Below are 20508 nucleotides of genomic sequence, written 5' to 3'. Positions count from 1 at the left end.
GAAAAGATGGGGAATACCCATATTCTATAACTGAGATATTTGAAAATGATGAGTTTAATACAAAAGAAATATAAACTCAAGTACTAAGCTGAATCTAACTACGTCTGAAAATAGCCTCTAAATTAGACTAGAAAATACTGGGACAAACCCCATCTAAATCTAGCAAAAACTGAAACTAAATGACTAAAGACTGAAATGAAACTCATGACTGTTGTCCTTGGAGAATGAGGACTCACCACTTAATCTGCTGAACTGGAGATCAGAAATTGATCTATGTGTGATCTGGATGCTGAGAACCTGATCCTACATCACGAGAAGATGTAGCGCAAGTATGCGTCAGTACTTGAAAGGTACTGAGCATGTAGGATCGAGTACAACTGAAATAAAACATAACTGAACAAACACTAAAACAAGTATAATAATCTGAACGTGATGTGTTGATTTCTGAGCTAACTGGATGCATTGACCAATTTATAACATGCTGAAATTGAATACTGAATATACTGATAAATGATCAATGCAGAGAGTCTGACTGAACTGTGGGAACTACTAATAATCGATAATAAAACCACATGAGCTAAATGTGGAGTCCGATGTATATGCCCCATCGAGAGAACCCAATGTACCCTTCCAAAGGTATAAAGGCATGCTGGCGTGATCACTAAAATGATTGCCCACAGATAGGACTTACAACCTACTCGACTAGTAGTTCTGGCACTATTGGGTACGCTAAACCCTAGTCCAACTCGGTATTATGCTACTCCCAATGAATTTTGTATATAAAAGATTATATCTGAATTTCTGTAAATAATGGATAGATCGAAACTGAACATGCAAATTGAAAATGCAACAATTAATCAGGTAATTATGCATTTATAATTGTGGCATGTATATTTGAAGTGTTTGAAATATATGACCTACCATGTGTAATTCAAGAACTAAAGAAATACAAAGCTAGGGTTATGAAATTCATGCGATAATCTGAGTAATAACATGATAATCTGATTTGGAACATATATTTAATAAATTCATGAAGTTATATCAAAGTTCTAGAAACCCTAGGTTTAATCATGATAAAAGAATCAAGAACTAACTGAAACTAAGGACCCAATGGGTAAAATGAACCCACTAGTGAAATCCCACATACCTGGTGATGAAATCCACGAAAAAATACTCAGTTTTTTAGGCTGGAGCTTGTGGCGTTCTTGAACTAGGGTTCTTGAGCTTTCTTCTCCTCTCTTGCTTCTAATTATCTATGTTTTGATTTAATGATTTGACTTGGATTAATTATGTTTCTAGGCTTAAGCTGCCTAAAATATGATGATTTAGGGTCAAAACGACGTAACTTAGGGTTTAAATGGAGTGGGGAAGGTCAAAAAGACTCGTGGGAAGGTTGTTGTCGGGCCTCACGACGACCACGACTGACGGTGTGTTGTGCGCCCGACGCCCCGTTGTTGGGTCCGTCATGAGGGCCTGTTTGACAGGCCTTTACTTAAATGGTCATAACTTTTTACTCGGAGGTCTGATTTCAGCAAAGTTGGTGGCTATGGAAATATAATTCAATTATATATATGTGGGTAGGTCATGGGACACCTAATTCATTTTGTTATAAGAAATATGATCATTTTAAGTTGACCCAACTGCATTTCCCCTTAACTGGCTGCAAATTTTCCACCTACGGACCTTAGGTCCACCTACGAACCATGTTGGTCATCCATAGCTCTTTTCAGAGAGTGGTTGAAGGGAGTCTTGATCGACGTTCATGGACTACGGACCGTTGTTTGACCTACGGACGTAAGTCCGTTCGTCGTCCAAGACTTAACCAATTTTTCTAGGCTAAAATTTTTGGGAGTTTCTGATCCAATTGACGGTTGTGCAAGACGGACCGTGGTTCAGGCTACGGTCCGTCGATGCCACCATTGGTATCATCTGCAGATTTTTCTGAAAAACTAATTTTTTTGGTCTATTTTGGCTATGGGGTGTTACAATAATACCATAGGTTCTAATAAAAACAAAGCATAAATAAATAAAACCTCCATGAAATAACAAAATAATTCCAAGAAAGCTACAAACTATTATTAAAGCTTTAGATCTAAGTCAAGCTCCTCTTCGTCTTCATTATTCTTTTTTGCACCCCCCTCTTCCAACTTAAGTTGCATGTAACTATTTCCACTAAGAGTATCATCAATATTGACCAATGAATCCTTCATATTTAAACCCTCAACATTATTTTTGCCCTCAAAATTAAGGGAATTCTGCAATGCATCAGCTCTAGTTCAAACCATATCAATGTTGTTATTTCCTAGGTGATTTTTTGTATGAAAAAATGATGAGCTTGATGACTATGACCACTTATCAGGTATAAATTGGCATCTGAAAAAATTGTTGTGCCTGATAAAAAATGGGGTTATGGAAAACATTAGAAACTTCTTTAACTCCAAATGAGGATTGACTGGTAAAAGATTTGTGAAATGGCACGTGTGAGTTGAAATTTGAGTAAAGGTAATAGTAAGAATGATAATTCGGAGGAGCAAAAGGCTGAATAACATCAACAAGTTCATTTTTCCTTTAATACAATGCCCTCTCTTGTTTGTGAGTGTTTTGGTGTCCCCCTAGGGCTTGCTTAGTCGAAAATTCTTTCTTGCAAAAGTTGCAAGAGAAAATCTTAGTTTTTGAGAAACTCCTCTGCGTGGGAGTATTCTCATTGGATGGTTCACTAGAATGAGCCGGTGTTAAATTCTTCTCATTATTGTAATCATTACGGACTTTGAGATCAATATGTACTTTAGGAGATGATAATTCATTTGGCTTCAATTGAGAATCTTCCATAATTTTTGCTTTCATCTTCTTTGTATTTGTGATGACTTTATGAGATTCTTCTGTGGCTAACGATATGCTAGAAGCTTTAGAAGAACATGAATTGGTCATTGCAAAAGCATCCATTTACTACTATACTAATGTTTATGTTCTTGAAATGTACGTGAGATTAAAAAAAAAGAGAATGGATCTATTAAATAGACAATATGAAAATACAAAATCCTTCAAATATGGAAAATTAATTATGTATGGTATTCCAAATGTAAATATTTAAGCAACCACATCAGAGTTCTTGTAGAGGATCATATAACTTGCTATAAAGTATAATTCCATCAATATATTCCAAATGATTGTAAGAGGAAGAGGAAAATATATGGTAAGAAGTGCTAAGGAAATTAATAATAAAGGAGTTCCAAAGTAAATTGTATGAAATATTAGGAAAATTAATAATTAAGATATCACATTGTCTTCTAATTTATTGTAGGAGGAGGTGGATAATTAATGGTAATATGAATTAGAAAATTTAATAATTAAGTAGTTGTAAAACATATCATAACAAGTATTAGGAGAACTAATAATTAAGGAGTCCTAAAATATATGGTAAAAGAAAATATATTTTTAAACTTAAGAAATTCTAAAAAATATATGGTAAGTGAAAATATATGGGGTAAGAGTTCTAAGATATTAAAACTAACCTTAATTGTAGGTTCTTTGAACTTTTGTCATTTGCATACTTTAAGAGGCGAAGGATCCAATAAGTATGGTTGTATGAATAACTTAAATTCTATAATCACATATCTATACTGGTTATTTAGGATCTATTAATAGGCATTTTTAGAATTGTCACGATCCAAAAGTGAATGCCTACTATAAACCCCCCATAGATAAGCCAAAACCCAATATTAAAAGATGGTAGCTAGAAAGAAATGAGCAGAAGCATAATATAATTATATAGAACAGGGTCAGTAGCATAGATTTGTAAATACGATACAAAATATACAAAACAGGCACAAAAGTAACATTAAAAGACAACTATATACAAGATTCGACCCAGGACCCATTGTCACTGGTACAAAAGCATCTAAGTACAAAATGACTATATACAACAAGATAAAAAAAATATAGACATGTATAAAAGAAGGAAATCAACAGTCTCCAAATGCCAAGAGCTCACAACCATCCAAGTCTACAACGGCCACGGGATATTTGACTCTAGGAAGAACAAGTTGCCTCTCCGATCCTCTTATCCTTAGAAAACATAGTGTTGAAGCATGACTTTTGCGCCCAACGAAAGAGGCGTTGTCAGTGCTTCATATTCATTACTTCATGTGCCACAATTGATTTTAACAAGTTCTAATATAAAAAATTATTATTCATGATATGGAGTTTCTGGACACATGATGTGAAACTGGCTCGGGAACCGAAAGAAGTTGAAGATAAATTCTTCATCCTCACATAACACCAAGAACTATCATGCAAAACAATAAAAATGTAAGAAGATTAAGATATATATATATATATATATATATATGTATGTATATATATATATATGTATATATATATATATATGTATGTATATATATATATATATGTATATATATATATATGTATATATACATATATATGTATGTATGTATGTATATATGTATGTATGTATGTATGTATGTATGTATGTATGTATATATGTATGTATGTATATATGTATGTATGTATGTATGTATGTATGTATGTATGTATACAATGTAATTTCAAGCGGAAGGGTTTAAATGAACTTTTTGTGTCCCTTAGCTTCGACCAGGAAAGCAATCATTCAATTACCAAAGTCTTCGATGCCACAATACTCTTGAAGGTAATAAATGTCAACTTTAAGAACCTTCAAGAGGAGATTAAAGTTGTATTCCAAAATAAGGTTTTACACTTCATGGATCAATGCAAAAACAATAATAAAAACATCTCAATCTAAATCGTCATCGCTTGCTTATATTATCTTAAATCTTGCCTTCTCATTTTGAATTAACTATTCTTGTTTTAATAGTCATGTCATGGTTTTGAATGTAATGATTTTTGTCATAAAAATAGAAATTACTATTAGGCTTATAAAAATCTAGTTATGATAAGATACACAAAAAAAAAACCTGGCACATCTCTTTGGTCTAACATGAACTTAAAATTTCCAAAAAATAAAAGAAGCACAAATGACGAAGAGAATGATTTAATGAATTCAACTAGAATTTCTAAAATAGTACTATATGTTCTAATAAAAACAAAGCACAAATAAATTAAACCTCCGTGAAGTAACAAAATAATTCAAAGCAAGCCACAAACTAACATTAAAGCTTTAGATCTAAATCAAGTTCCTCTTCTTCTTCATTATTCTTTTCTGCATCCCCATCTTCCGATTTCATTTGCAGATAACTATCAATAAGGATTATTAATGATATCAATGTTGTTATTTCCTAGGGAGATTGTTTGTACTAAAATAAGATGGGCTTGGTAATGATGACCACTTCTCGGGGTTAAATCGATAATTGTATCCTGAAAAATGGTCATCTTGGATAAAAAGTAGGGTTATGAACAACATATGAATCTCCTTTTATACCAAATGATGATTAATTGGTAAAAGACCTGTGAAATGACATGTGTGAGTTGAAATTTGAGCAAGGGTAATAGTAAGGATGATAATTGGGAGGGCCAAAAGGCTGAAAAACATCAACTATGCTTGTTTTCAGTAGTCGTTTTGTGGATTTGAATATAAACATTTTTTTCAAAACAATTGTAAATTACAATTTGAGGTTATAAAATTCTAGTTATAAAAAGATACAAAAAGATAAAGGCGACAAATCTCTTAGGTCTAACATGAAGCTTCAAATTCCAAAAAGAATAAAAGATCAAATGATGAAGATAATTATTTAATAAATTTAACAAAAATTGTTAAAATAGTACCATTGGTTCTAATAAAAGCAAAGGACAAATAAATTAAACCTATGCAAAATAAAAAAAAACAATTTAAAGCAAGTTGAAAACTAATATTAAAGTTTTAGATCTAAATCAAGCTCCTTGTCTTCTTCATTAATCTTCCCTGCGTCGGCCTCTTCTAATTTCATCTGCATATAACTATTTCAATCACGATTATCATCAATATTTATTGGTGAATCCTTTAAGTTCAAACCTTTTGCACTATTTTTGCTCTCAGAATTAAGGGAATTCTCAGACGCATCAACTTTAGTTCCAATCATATCATTGTTGTTATTTCCTAGGAGATTTTTTGGACTAAAAATGATGAGCTTGATGACCACTTCACTGGATTAAATTGATAATTGTATCTGGAAAAACATGGCCAGGTCTGACAAAAAGTAGGGTTATGAATGACATAAGAATCTCCATTAACACCAAATGGTGATTGATTGGTAAAAGAACTGTGAAATAGCATTTATGAGTTCAAATTTGAGTAAGGGCTATAGTAAGGATGATAATTGGGAGGGTCAAAAGGTTGAACAACATCAACAAGTTTCTTTTGCCTTTTAGACAATGCCATCTCTTGTTTGTGACCATTTTGGTGTCCCCCTAGGGCTTGCTTAGTGGAAAATTCTTTCTTGCAAAAGTTGCAAGAGAAAATCTTAGTCTTTGTTGAATGCCTCTGTGTGGGTGTTGCCTTATTGGAAGACTCAATAGCATTATTTGGAGTTGAATTAAAAAGATTTAGTCCAAGATTTGAACAATTAATATTCCCATCATTGTTCCTACAATATTGACTTTGAGACTAAGATTTTCTTCAACAACTTTTGATAATTCATGTGTCTTCCATTGATATCCTTCCACTATTTTTTCTTTAATGAGTTCAAGGTTTGTAAAATTTTTATTCTTCTCATTGTTGTAAACATTATGTACTTTGAGATGAAGAAGTGTTCTACCAGATGATAATTCATGTGTCTTCAATTGAGAGTCCTCCATAGATATTTCTTTCATCTTTTTTGTGTTTGTGATGACTTCATGAGATTCTTCTAAGGCTGGCGATTTGCTAGAATCATTAGAAGAACATGATTTTTCATTGCAAAAGCATCCATTTTCCCACTAGAAATAATGTTTCTGTTCTTGAAATTTACTTGGGGTAAGAATGAAGAGAATGAATCTATTAAATAGACAATGGTATGAATTCAAAATCCTTCAAATATGGAAAATTCATTAACGTATGGTGTTACAAATGTAAACATTTTAGCATCCAAATCATAGTTCTAGTAGAGGGTCATACAAACTTGTAAGAAATATTATTTCATCAATATATCTTAAATGATGGTAAGAGGAAGAATAAAATATATGGTAAAAAGTAGGAAAGTTAATAATTGAGGAGTCCCAAAATAAATGGTAAGAAAATTTAGGATGATTAATAATCAATAAATTATGTTGTCCTAAATTATATGGAAAGAAGAAGTGGAAAAAAATAGTAAGATGTATTAAGAAATTTAATAATTAAGTATTCCTAAAATATATAGTAACAAGTACTAATTAGGAGAACTAATAATTAAAGAGTCCTGAAAAATGTAAAAGAAAATTTATTTTAAAAATGAAGAAATTCCAAAAATATATGGTAACAGAAAAGATATTGCGTAAGAGTTGGAAGATATTGCAAGCGACCTTAATTGTATGTTCTTTGCACTTTTATCGTGTGCTTACTTTAAAAGGTGAGGAGATCCAATACGTATGATCATATGTGTAACACTTTGATTCGAGAAGATCGAAAAAAGATACAACTTTTCGGGATCTGGTGTCAGAACCAACAGAAGCCACCGATGGACCGTATGTTACACTATGGACAATAGTGGGTAACCGCCATTGGTTTCCAGATATAGAGATCTCTTATCCCACTCATGGCCGACCAGTATGGTCTGTGGTTGGACCTATAGACCACAAGTCTTTCCATAGAATAGGGTCAGTAGGTATGTATAGAAAAATGTCTTTTGGGTCAACTTCAAACGGTTATATCCTTTAGCACAAAATGAATTAGGTGACTCATTACCTATCAAATTAAAGATAATTGAATCCTCTTTCCTATGCCATCGAGTTTGCTAAATCCAAGCTCGGAGTAAAAATTTATGCTTATTTTAGTGAAGTTATGTCATGCAGGCTACGAACCACGACCCAGTTGACGAGTAGTGGTTCAAATGACGGCCCATCAGTCCCCTCATAGGTGGCACTTCGTCAGCTTTAAGTCAGGTCGTTCTTGTCCTTTCCCTACGTGTTGGGGCACTTAAACAACATCTTCGATGCATAAACTACTTCGTTTTACTCCATCTTACCCAAATAATATAGTCATTCATACCCAGAACCCTCATTCTCCAAAAATCATCCAAATTAGAACGAAAAGAAGAGAAAGAGGCATCAGTTTCTTTCAAGAACAAGCAACAATGTTCTTCAAAGTTCAGCCCCAAAATTCTAATGATTTCTCTCTAGATTTTGTCTCCACGTATGTGAGATATCACTAGCGGGTTCCTTTAACTCATTATGTCCCTAGAATTTAACTAGTTCTTCAGATTCTCATAAATTGTTCATACCTCGGATTTTTAGTTTTTCAAGATTTATTTTGAATACGATTCCTTGGATCTAAATAAACTTGTTTATTTATAATTTAGTATAATTTATTGCATAGAACTCAAAACCCTAGCTGATGTAAATTTATACTAATTCATGATATTTACTTGCTAGGCTAACAAGACAAGATTCATGCTTTAGATTTCGAATGTTATATTCTCGATATATAAATTTTGTATTCTCAGCTAGCATGTCAGTTTCAGGTATTAAATATTTAGTACATTTTAGCTTCACAAATATTCAGTTTGGAGTAGAACAACATGCCCATGTAGATTTATACATCCCCTCTGTTGGACATCAGTTTTAGTGATCATGCCACAGTCATGTCTTTATATCCCTGACAAGGTATATTGGGTTCTCTTAATGAGGCATATACATCGGACTGTACATTTAGCTCATGCAGTTATGCTGTTTAATAAAAGCTCCCACAATTAGACTCTTAGCGCATTGACAAAGTTTTTAGCAGTTACTTCAGTATACAGTTCAACATGTTATGTTTTTGATTACTACTTGGTCATAACATTCGGTTTATCTCAGTTATACTTCTATGCATACTTATATCCTTGTTCAGATTATATTATTGCTCAATTATGCATTGTTCAACTTATATAATTAAACTTAGCATATTTATATCTTGCATGCTTAGTACATTCCAAGTACTGACACATACTTTGCGCTATATCATTTCATGATTTAGGTTAAGACACTCAACATCCATATCACACTTAGTTACTGTGCTAGAACAAAATAGAGTAGCAACAAAATGTGTTTCCATGACGAGAAGATGATGATGTCAGAATTGTTGCAAAAATATTCCGCCCTTTTACGATGAAGTACAATTATGTTGTTTGCTCTATTGAGGAGTCAAAAGATGTAGACGAGTTCTCGCTTGACGAATTGTAAAGCAACTTATTGGTGCATGAACAAAAGATGAATCACAGTTCAACTTCTAAGGAGCAGGCCTTGAAATCTTCTACTTTTACTTTTTTCAATTCTAGAGGAAGAGGTAGAGGTAGAGGTAGTAAAGGGAGAGGTGACTGTGGAATAGATATGGATGCAGAAAGTTTAGGGTCAATGATGACTACGACAAAGGCAGAGGAATGAATTTCGACAAATCAAAGGTAGAATGTTATCGATGTCATAAATTTGTCCAATATCAATGTGATTGTTGTAGTAGGACACCTAATGAGAAGAACAAGAAGTCCAATTTTTTTTTTTAAAAAAAGGGGAAATAGAGACCTGATTGATGGCAATAAAAGCACAAGAAGTACCTGGACAAGATGTTTGGTATCGGGACACAGGTTGCAGTAATCACATGAGTGAGAGTAAATCTTGTTTTTCTAATTCAAACTAAAGCTTTCGTTCTAAAGTTAGTCTTCGTGATTGCTCTATTGTGGATGCAATGGGAAAATGTAATATTAAAAATAATCAAAGAATGGTTTTGAAGATATATATGTTCCTGCTTTAAAAGAAACTTGATGGAAGTTGTGTTAATAACTTTTGATAATGACAAATACTTTTATGAACCAGTTTCATTGATAATGACAAATACTTTTGATGTTGACTCACTTATGAACCAGGTTCATTGTTAAATCAGTGGTCGTTCCAATTGAAAAGAGGCGAAGGACAAATATTAAGGCACAGCTGTAACTATGGAAAAAATAAATGAATATAATAATTATTTCCATAAATGAATAAGACAAAACCTTTTCTGAAGAGGTTGCCTACTTTTGAAGACAAAACCTTTTCTGAAAAGGTTGCGTACTTTAACCTTTTCAGAGAAGGTTGCGTATAAACACAAAAAAAGAAAAGAAGGGAAATCAATTCTTTTTCATATCAAAGAAGGATACAGAAATCAGAATCATTATCAACTTCAAAGAGAGGAAATAGTTCTTGTTCAAAAGTCTATATAAACAGAGATGACAAGACAAAGAAATTAGTTCTTTACAATCGAAGAAAGGGTGAGGTGAGACGAAAAGAGAGGCAGCATAGCGTTTTGTGAATTCTGTGTGTTTTGTTAATTTGTGAGTTTTGTTCTTAGTAAGATCGTAAGCTTGTGTGATTGTAAACAAGAAGTGGGTTTGGCTTCTTGTGGAGAGAGGAGATTAGTGAGTACGTTTGCAAAAAGTGGGTTTGGATTTTTGTAAATCTAGGGAATTCGATTAGAGTTAATCGAAAATTGTAATTGAGTAAGAAAAAATAATAAAACAAAGTTAAGTTTTTCCTTCCTTGAGATAGGAAGGTTTTAATTAAAGTATATTGTTTTAATTAACTCTTTTCTTAGGCAAACAATCAAGAACATGGTTCTTGATTTAGGGGTAAGGTTTCTTCAAAACTTACTAAGTGTAGGACAGTTGCAAGAAAAGGGATATTTTATTCTCATTGGAAAAGGTGTTTCTGAGATTTATAGTCCTAATAGAGGAGTTATTGCCATTGTGAAAATGAATTCAAAAAGGTTATTTCCCATGAATATTGAGAGTATTCAATTATGTTAAAAAAAAGTAAAAGATTCTAAATGGTTGTGGCAGTTGGTTGCTTGGGTTTTGGTGGATTAAAAACTTCCGAAGAGAAAAATATGGTGATAGGACTTCCTGAAATTCTCATCCCTTCCGGAGTTTGTGAAGAACGTGTTGTTGTCAAACAACATGGTTCTCAGTTTCCAAAAAAGAAGTCGTGGTGGCGGAAGGATTGTTTGGAGATGGTGCATTTTTATATATGTGGCCCAATTAAACCAATTTCTAACGGAGGTAAAAGGTATTTCATTACCTCTACTGACTTGCTGAATTTCAACAATGTCGATATTGAAAGTAAAGAGTGAGGGAATTAAAATCCTTTAGTGGGCATGATCACAGAACGTGCAGTGAGAAAGGCAAAGCATAAAACTGAAATTGTTGTAGCAAAAGAGTCGTCACTCACGTTTAAGTCCTAAACATAAAAGTTAGACAAGTCGATGATTCGCCATAACTCCTAGTTTTCACTATTCCCTACTGATGGATTTATAGTCACTTAAAAGCTATAAGGAAAATATTATAAATTACAATTTTTTGCATATCAATATGATGAAAAAATACATTGTAAAATGTTATTAAAAGTTTTTATAGTTTGACTCTAAAAAAAGTATAACAATTAAAAGTGGACGAAAGTAATACTATTGTAGACATTGAAATTTCGTAGGACTCTACAAGATGCATTCAATTCGAGTTGGGACTCTACAAATTGTGTGCAACTCAGATAAGGATTCTTGGAGGAGACTCAACCCTAAACCCTAGTTTATGCCTATATAAAGGGTACTAAATTCCCTTAGAGGTCAAATCTATATCATCCCAGTTCGAGAAATACGCCACTAACGGCCCTCGAATCATGTATAATCATCTTAGAGAGTAGAATCAAGGGAGGAACAGATTTGTACTCACAATCTTGATGAATAAAATCATGTTTCTTCATATTTTATTTGTATGGTTTATTTATTTTCCATATGTTTAAAATTTGTTGCAAACAAAATTGGCACGCCCAGTGGGACCAAATCTGCCCTTCATCTCTTCTCTCTTAAATCAAATTTGGAAATCTGAAGCTGCAAAGGTGGAAGCATGAGTACTTCAAGCCTCGTCTTTGAGTTTCACAAGTCTACACTCCGTCAAGCCTTGAAGCATGGGGCATTTGTAGACATTGAAATTTTGTAGGACACTACAAGATGCATTCAATTCGAGTTGGGACTCTACAAATTGTATGCAACTCAGATAAGGATTCTTGGAGGCTACTCAACCCTAAACCCTAGTTTATGCCTATATAAAGGGTACTAAATTCCCTTAAAAGGCATCTCGAAATATCCACAAAGAGATCAAGATCTCGAATACTCCACAAATTAATGAATTATTCATATAGAGAGGTCAAATCTATATCATCCCTGTTCGAGAAATACGCCACTAACGGCCATCGAATCATGGATAATCATCTTAGAGAGTAGAATCAAGGGAGGAACAGATTTATACTCATAATCTTGATGAATAAAATCATGTTTCTTCATATTTTATTTGTATGGTTTGTTTATTTTCCATATGTTTAAATTTTTTTGCAAACAACTATATTACCATCGTATGATTAATGTTATACATCATCCAATATTAATAATTTACCTTTTCTATATGGTGCAAAAACTACTTCCTTTTACATTTATTATAATTCAGTGAAAACAAGGAATAATGTGTCTTTAGATTAAGGAAAATATTTGAGATAGTATTTATGAGAAGGAAATAAAGAATTATGATTGTACTTACTGTATTAACCATTTTCTTTTACATTGTGCTGCATGTACTTTAACAATGCTTCCTACTATAACACTATAGAAAGAAAAAAAACATAAAGAAATTTTACATTTTGAAATAAAAATTCGCACAAGGTTACAAGATAGTTATTACTATAAAATTACTTGGACATAATAATACATGCAATTGATATGAATTTTGTAAGACTACTAAACAATGACAATATTTTATTCATAAAATAAAAATTTCTTGAAATATTTTTCAAAAATATGAAGGAAAAAGTTAAATTGTTTTCTAGTTGGTGAATGGTAAATACAGTAAAATCTCTATAAATTAATATAGAAGAGACCATGAAATTTTATTATTTTATAGAGATTTATTTAATCGATAAATTAATATTTATTAATTTAAAGAATGTTTTGAGATTTAATGAAGGTTAATTTTGATTATATCAAAACCATTGCATCTTATCAATTCCAAACTTGTGGTGATGGATAATAAGAGCTTTCAAGATGTATTATTGTAACAAAGTTTATCATAAGATATTAGAAGACTATGACAAACTAATCCAACAAATTGAGATTAATGTTTTATATGCTATCAATTTTGCAGTCAATTAAGATTAATGTTTGCTATGCTATCAATTTTGCAGTCCTTACTTGGACAATAAATGTCCAACAAAGACTATCAAATTGCTTTTGACACTGTAAAATTTGTTTGGGGATGGAATCTCAAAGAATTTGGATGAACCCACTTGTGAAAACGTCAGTCATGAACTTGAGTTCATGATTAATGATCTTAGTTACCACAATAAAATGGATGTGAATAACCTGTTGGATTATCCAGGTGAAAGCGATATACATGTTAAGAGGTCCATAGCGTAGAAGAAACTGTGGATACTATCGGAAAAAGCAATGTTGATGATGAAATTGAAGATGATACTACACCTTTGGAACAAGTTACATGTAAGGAAATACTTATCGCATCTAGAATTCTTCACAATTTTATGGTGCAGTTCGAAAATATAACATTAGAGCTCTTGGATGCAATGAGAAAGTTAGAGATGAGCGTCAACTAGATTTAAATTTTAAGAAAAATATATTTGTATTTTTAAAGAATTATTAATTTATGATATTAATGTGACCATACATTTATATAGACGTCTTATGAAAATATATTATCTTATAGAAATTGGTGAGTTTTTTCTTTAGCCCAAGTCGGGACCGGAGAAAAATATTATTTTAGAGAGACTATTAATTTATCGAATATTAATATATAGAGGTTTTACTGTAATTTTCATTCTTCCACAAGGAACAGTGATAGTGGTGTGTTTGATATAAAGAAAAATGTTTTCCTAGAAAATGTTAAATTGAAAAATAAGCTAGTTTCTAACTTAATTTCTCATGTTTGGTTTGGTAAGTAAAAAAATTATGAAAAATACTTTTGGAGCACATGGTCGGTGAATTAAATATTCTTTTAGAAAATATTTTTTACTTTTTACCAAAGAATAGAAAATATCTTTTTAGGAAAATTGTTTCTAATATGAAAATCAAAACAGGACACAATAAATGATTTAGGATCCTTGATACCAACACCTGACCCCGGCTCCTAACATGATACCCGACACTCGAATTGTCACTTAAGTCTGACACTCAAATTGGAAGACGACTCCAACACCCGACTTAGGACTTGTCCTCAATTTTCGACTATAGACTCAACATTCAAACAAAGATCTGACTCTAAAATCTGAACCTTGACATGACCTAAAAGCTCAATACTCAATCTGGAATCTAACCTCGGCACCTAAGCCAGGTCCCTACTTACAAATTGTGACCAGATCCCGACTTCCAAACCTGGATTTGAACACACTTAAGACTTGGATTTTGAAATCAAAAACCAACTTTCAAACGTGAGACCCGACTTTTGAACTTGGGATTCAATTTCCGAACCTTGATTTGACCTCGAATTATAAACCAAGACCTTCCACTTGAACCAAGACACGACCTCAATATTTGATTCAGAATTCAAGCTCGACCCGACGTGATCCTAACTCGCGACCCAGGTTTTACTTCAAACCAAGATCTTATCCTTATTTTCAAACTGAGAACTGTTTGCAATCCAAAATCAAAACCTTGATTTGACGATATCTAAATGATGACGTGACACTCGAATTAAGAACCGACACTAAAACTGGACTCAACTTTCAAATGAGGACTTACCCCGTCACCTAATATGGAACCCAACATCCAAATTATATCTGATTCCGACATTGACTATCAATCTGGGACCCAAACTCAACACTTCAGTTAGACAACGACCTCGACTTTCGACCCAAAACCTAACTCCGACACCCAACTTGAACCTTGTCTTCACACCCGTCCCTAGAATGGCTTGACACCCAAACTAGATCCAACTCAACACCTGATATAGGATCTGACCTCAACTCTCGACCCAAAACCTGACTCTGACACCTTACTCAGGACCCAACTTCTAAAATTGAATTCGACCAAAACATCAACAATTTATTTTGGACCCAAACTTGTCACCTAATTTCGGAAAAACCCTCGACTCTTGAATTGAAGCATGACTTTGAGAATCAACTCTAAACTCTATTCATTCACATGATTTGGGATCCAGCCTCGAAATCTAATTCGTTGATCTGGCCATTAATGTTAACTTGAAATATGACCCCGCCTCAATATAATGATAGCACACGCCTCTTTGTTTGGCTAAATTTTATACACAACTAAAAAATTAACGGCAAGATCCTATACTCTATTTTTACTAAGCTAGGACTTAAAGTTCTTTATAATATTCTTATCATCCTCCTTTACAACTATCAGAATATTGTAGAAGATATTAAGTAAAAAGTCAAGCACAATGGACCTCTGTAATGATCCAGTTGATCTTTTTGGAAATTTTATAAATTTACAATTTCCCCCTCCCAATATTGACCCCAAGTTGTTTGGAATTGAGTTTTAAAATTTGATTTCGACCTTTGAGTTGTAAGTTTTGATTTTTTTTAAGATTTGAGTTTGAAAGACTAAAGTTATTTAAAGTGGTTTTTAGTTTCTTTTGGATTTTCGAGTGTCGGAATAGAATTTCATTGAATCCATCAATCTCACAATGTGGAATTTTGTTTGTGAGAATTGTCGGTTTCAGATTCAAAGTCTTTTTAAGGATTTGAGACCCCAAGTTGGAAAATTGTGAAAATTTAACCTTTGGGTTAACCTTGGTGAACATTTGAGTTTGGATGCTTGAATTGGAATTTTGAGATTTCATTGAATTTGGGGGATGATTTTAGGTCTAGGAGAGGTCTTTGTTGATTTTCTAGAGGTCTCGAGCTTGATTTAGGCATTGTGTTAGTTTGTTGTGACTTTCATGGATATCGGGTCAAGAGACCTCAAATTCGTGTTTTGATAGTTCCATTCAGTCTGTAACATCGTGTAAAGTCAATATTTATATATGATTTGTGTGTACGGTTTCTAAATGAATCTCAAGGTTTATTTTGATATTTTGAGTAATGGTTGTATTTTCTAGTGTTGCGGGCCTCACGAATGCGAAAAACTCTTCTTGATCGTAATGGTTACGTTAGAGAAAACCTTATCACAATTGTGAAGGTTGCACTTGACCTGTCCTTTGCTTTTGTGATGGAAGTTTCACAATCATAACCCTCACTTCTGTGAAGGACGAATAACGATCGTGATGGCCAAGTTCTATTGGGGTTCTCTTTTGTGTAACCATGGTCCTTTGGTGCAGCATCAAAGAGGGGTTATTGCTCTCAAATTCCAAGCCATAAGCCCCATTTCCATTTTGAGCTTGAAAAAACCCTTGAAGGCGATTTTGAAGATATTTCTTGTGCTAAATCTTTTAAAATAAGTTTTTGTGATTCTAAAATTTCACTTTTCTTTGATTATTTATGGGTTTTAACATCAGAACTTGTGATTTGTCTTGTTGTGGACCCTATATAATTGATTGATGAGATAATTGATAATACGAATGTGGACTTGAATTGCTTGAATTGTTGTCTATTTCTTATGGTGCGAACTTTCTTATGTGCATTGATTATTGTACACCGTGGTGAGACATGTGATATAAAGCCTATTAGGAAATAGTTTCAATTTGTAATATGGTATAAATCTGATGGAGAATGGTTTCGTCTAGTGATATAATATAAAGCCGCTGTGAAATAATTTCGGCTAGTGATCTAAATTTCATGGGAAATTGTTTCGGTCAGTGATATGATATAAATTCGATGGGATATGGTTCCAGCTAGTGATATTGTGCCAAAAGAAAATCGTTCCGGGAATAGTTTGATTTCTGTGATTTAATGCATGTTTATACTTATGTTTGACCTACTTGTGAACCATAATTAATGCTCTTGTTACTTGTGATTGATCTACTTCGCATTGAGATTGAGTTACTTGACACATGTTGGTTGTTGAACTGTGATTATTGGATGATGATTATTGAACCTTGTGATATGTGTATTGTAGAAATGTTATTGTGTTGTTCGTACTCACTCTTTGCTTCTACACTATGTAGTTTATGAGCCCGGTATCGTGTGATTGTGCTTCTACTTCTAAGGCTTGTTGAAGAACTATTGATAGGTAGTTGTTTGTCATCCCAATGGGACCTATAATCATTTTTTTATTCTTTGTTCTATTTGAGAGGATAAAACTTGAGACTTATTTCTTTATTCCATACTTTATGTATTAGTGGCTTGTACATGTGACACCTAGATTTTGGGGTGCGAATAGAATGAATAAGTTTTTCGCTTTTATTTTGCTCTTTCTTTATCTTTCATTTTTCTTTCTTTTCGTTGAGTTGAGGCTTACTTGTTTTGGTGGACATAAACAAGTTCCATCTTGTCTAATTTTGGATTGTGACAACCTCTTCCTGAATTGGTTTACTCAGCTTAAACAGGATATTATGGACACAAATCCAGGGGCTTAATGGGATGATATTTTCTAACTACTTAGTGTGGGAAAGAGGATCTTCTAAATCCAGATAATTGATTCTGAAATAATAGCATACTAATGAATGATGTGTGCATGAATGTTTGGTCCATGGAAATTATATTTCAACAACATAGTTTTCGTCATTAACCCACAAGGAAGAAAATGGTGTCATTTTATTTATATAATTATCTTAACTTTGAATTGCATATCACTCGCTTCAACAGACACATTTTGACATTATTATGCATTCTTCTAAACAAAGATCAACAAAATATTTTCAAGTTTGCTGGTTTCATTAATATTAATCTTTATCTCAAAAAGGTTGAAAGGATTTGAAACATTTTATATAAATTCACGAAAAAATATTTTTCTTGGAGGGAAATGCCATATAGACCTCATATTCCCTTTAATTTTTCCTCATAACAAACTATCATGTAACATGTTGTAACATTGAATATCAATTATTTACAGTGATAGGAGACCATTGGAGAGGAGTTCTTCTACTTGGATCTCCTGACATAGGAAAAACACTATTGGCCAAAGATATTGCTACAGACTGTGAGACAATATTTATGAATATTTCTTGTAGTTTGTTGTGTGGAAAATTGCAGGGATAGAGTAAGCGATTGACACGATGTTTATTTGAGTTTGCCCGTACTAATGCTCCAACAACCATTTTCATTGATGAGATTGAATATCTTCACAATTCTATTCACTTACCCTCTGGCACTACTAAGAGAATCAGTCTCATTGATGAAAATTGTAGTTCGAGCATGAGTATGGCAAGCTTGATTAAGCTTTGTGTTAATTGTTCACTCTCCCCGTACCCACAATTTGTAGTAAAATCTTTGGCCAAAATGTTTTCCCTGTGTCAAGAGAGTCAAACATAAGAACTCCTCTCTAAGATATCCTGTCCATATTAAAATAAGTTATTTGACAATTCGTAACGAGAAAATACTAATGGAAATACTATATGTGTGCATTTCCCTCCAAAAAAGATATTTTTTCAAGAAGTTTTATGAAATGTCTCAAATTATATTTTCACCATTTTCTTTATTTATCATATAATATTTTGGGATATTAAAACACAGTAGAAAAAAGGTAAATTATAGTTAGTATAGTCATAATCCTTTACCTTCTTGTCAAAAATAATTTGAAATATCTTCCCTTATCCCAAAGATATTTTTCCTTATTTATACTGAACTATAATAAATACAAATTAGTTTTTACGTGAAATACAAAAATTCAACCAACGTTGGATCCACAAGATAGTGTCACGTTGGCCGAAAAGGGATAAAAAATTATTAATAAAATATGTTTAGAGGGGCAATAGAACCGTAGTATAGTATAAGTGTATCTGTGAAATTTCGTACATAGGTTGAGGGATAGTTGTACTTTATCCCTTAAATATTTGGAAAAATGAAAATGACACTATTATTCTTGAAATCTCAAATTAAGAGAGAGAAAAATAGCAATGCAGGCATAATGACATAATTGAAGAAAGGAAATACATGCGTAGAGAATGAACACAAATCATTCTTCAAAGGATTGAATCATCATGGAAAAAGTAATTGGACTAAGATTACAAAACATTTCTTGCCTTGTAAAACATCAATACCAGTTGCTAGTAATACCCAGAAAATCTTCGTGAGATTATTGAATTTTAATTCTAATTATAATGAGCGAAAAAAGGGGTAAAAAACCAAGATGAAGATCAAAAACACTTCATTTATTGTGTTTTTTCTCTCATTTGAATTGGAATGATTATCCCTTTTTTTTCAGACTAAAACATATTATAAATTGGCAAAGCCTGTAGAGAGTACACAATTTTTATGCTATAGAGCATATATAACTTACAGAAAAATAAAACTAAAATCGATTAGTAAATAATATTATAGCTTCTTTCTAATAACTAACACTGCTAGTTCGAATAACAATATTGTATATAGAGAAGTACAAACAACGAAGATGTATCTGCCAACACTTTATTATGCCTTCCAACACCTTCCTAGTCCTTGATTGTTTTTCTACTTCTTGACATTCTCAAGTCCTTCAGAAGCACAGCATCAGGATCAACCCCGTCTTCCTGGCCCTTGAGATCGCTCCCACGCTGATCATCTGGTTCCTTTGTTTCCAATGCTAAAGTTGTACCATCACCTTTTTTGGCCCCGTCTTCCTTGTTCTTAGCAAGCCTCCCACGACCCTGTTTTTTTGGTTTCTCCAAGTCCTCCTCTTTTTCCTTTTGTTGCTGCTTCTTTTTTGTATTTGACGAACTCCCCCTTCTCTTGCTCTTTCCTTTACTCTTTGAATTCAAGTGTTTGCTTTCACCAGGAAGCAAAAACCGTCCTCCATCAATCATAACAATTTCCCCCCTTTCAGACATCTTCTCCAGATGATGTTTCAGCATTATCTTATGAGCCCTTGGCAAACTGTCATTATTTTTTATGATAAACTCTGATATTGAGTCTTCATCTTCTTCGTCCAATTCCTGCAATGTTGTTTCAATCATCCAAGCGTAAGGAGGATGATTGGGGGTAGTCTGAAGACCAGACATAAGACTATCAAGGTGTTGCCGAAGGATTGAATTCTGGGACTCTAATAATGACACATTTGGTTCACTATTGGACATTGTAACAATTCCTTCTCTCAATTTGTCCATAGCTTTCTCAAGATTCTTCTTCTTCTACAACAAGTTTTTTTTTGTAGTGTTGACAAATTGTTTGAATGAGTATCCAATAATCTCACGAAGTTAGTCTAAGTATAACTAATAATTTGTATTGATGTTCCCTAGGCAAGAAATCCTAGTAATAATAATAATAATAATGTGGGTATGGTTTAGTTTGGAGATGAACAAACAAGACTAGCCACTTACTGTAATATGT

At 32.9% G+C, this 20508-nt stretch overlaps 1 protein-coding gene across 1 annotated transcript; it reads right to left on the bottom strand.

Moving 5' to 3' along the window:
* Positions 1-19634: 19634 nt before the first annotated feature.
* LOC138339685 (HMG-Y-related protein A-like) lies at positions 19635-20285 on the bottom strand. The gene has a single exon (XM_069291562.1). The coding sequence runs from the start codon at positions 20283-20285 to the stop codon at positions 19635-19637; it is 651 nt and encodes a 216-aa protein (XP_069147663.1).
* Between the last annotated feature and the right edge of the window lie 223 nt (positions 20286-20508).

This window comes from Solanum lycopersicum, chromosome 11, assembly GCF_036512215.1.
Source record: "Solanum lycopersicum chromosome 11, SLM_r2.1".
NCBI classification, from domain to species: domain Eukaryota; kingdom Viridiplantae; phylum Streptophyta; class Magnoliopsida; order Solanales; family Solanaceae; genus Solanum; species Solanum lycopersicum.
The sequence above is the reverse complement of the archived record's forward strand: the minus strand, read 5'-3'. Positions and strand labels throughout refer to the sequence as shown.

Coding starts and splice junctions, on each gene's coding strand:
- LOC138339685 (XM_069291562.1), bottom strand. CDS start 20,285: ATGGACAAATTGAGAGAAGGAATTGTTACAATGTCCAATAGTGAACCA.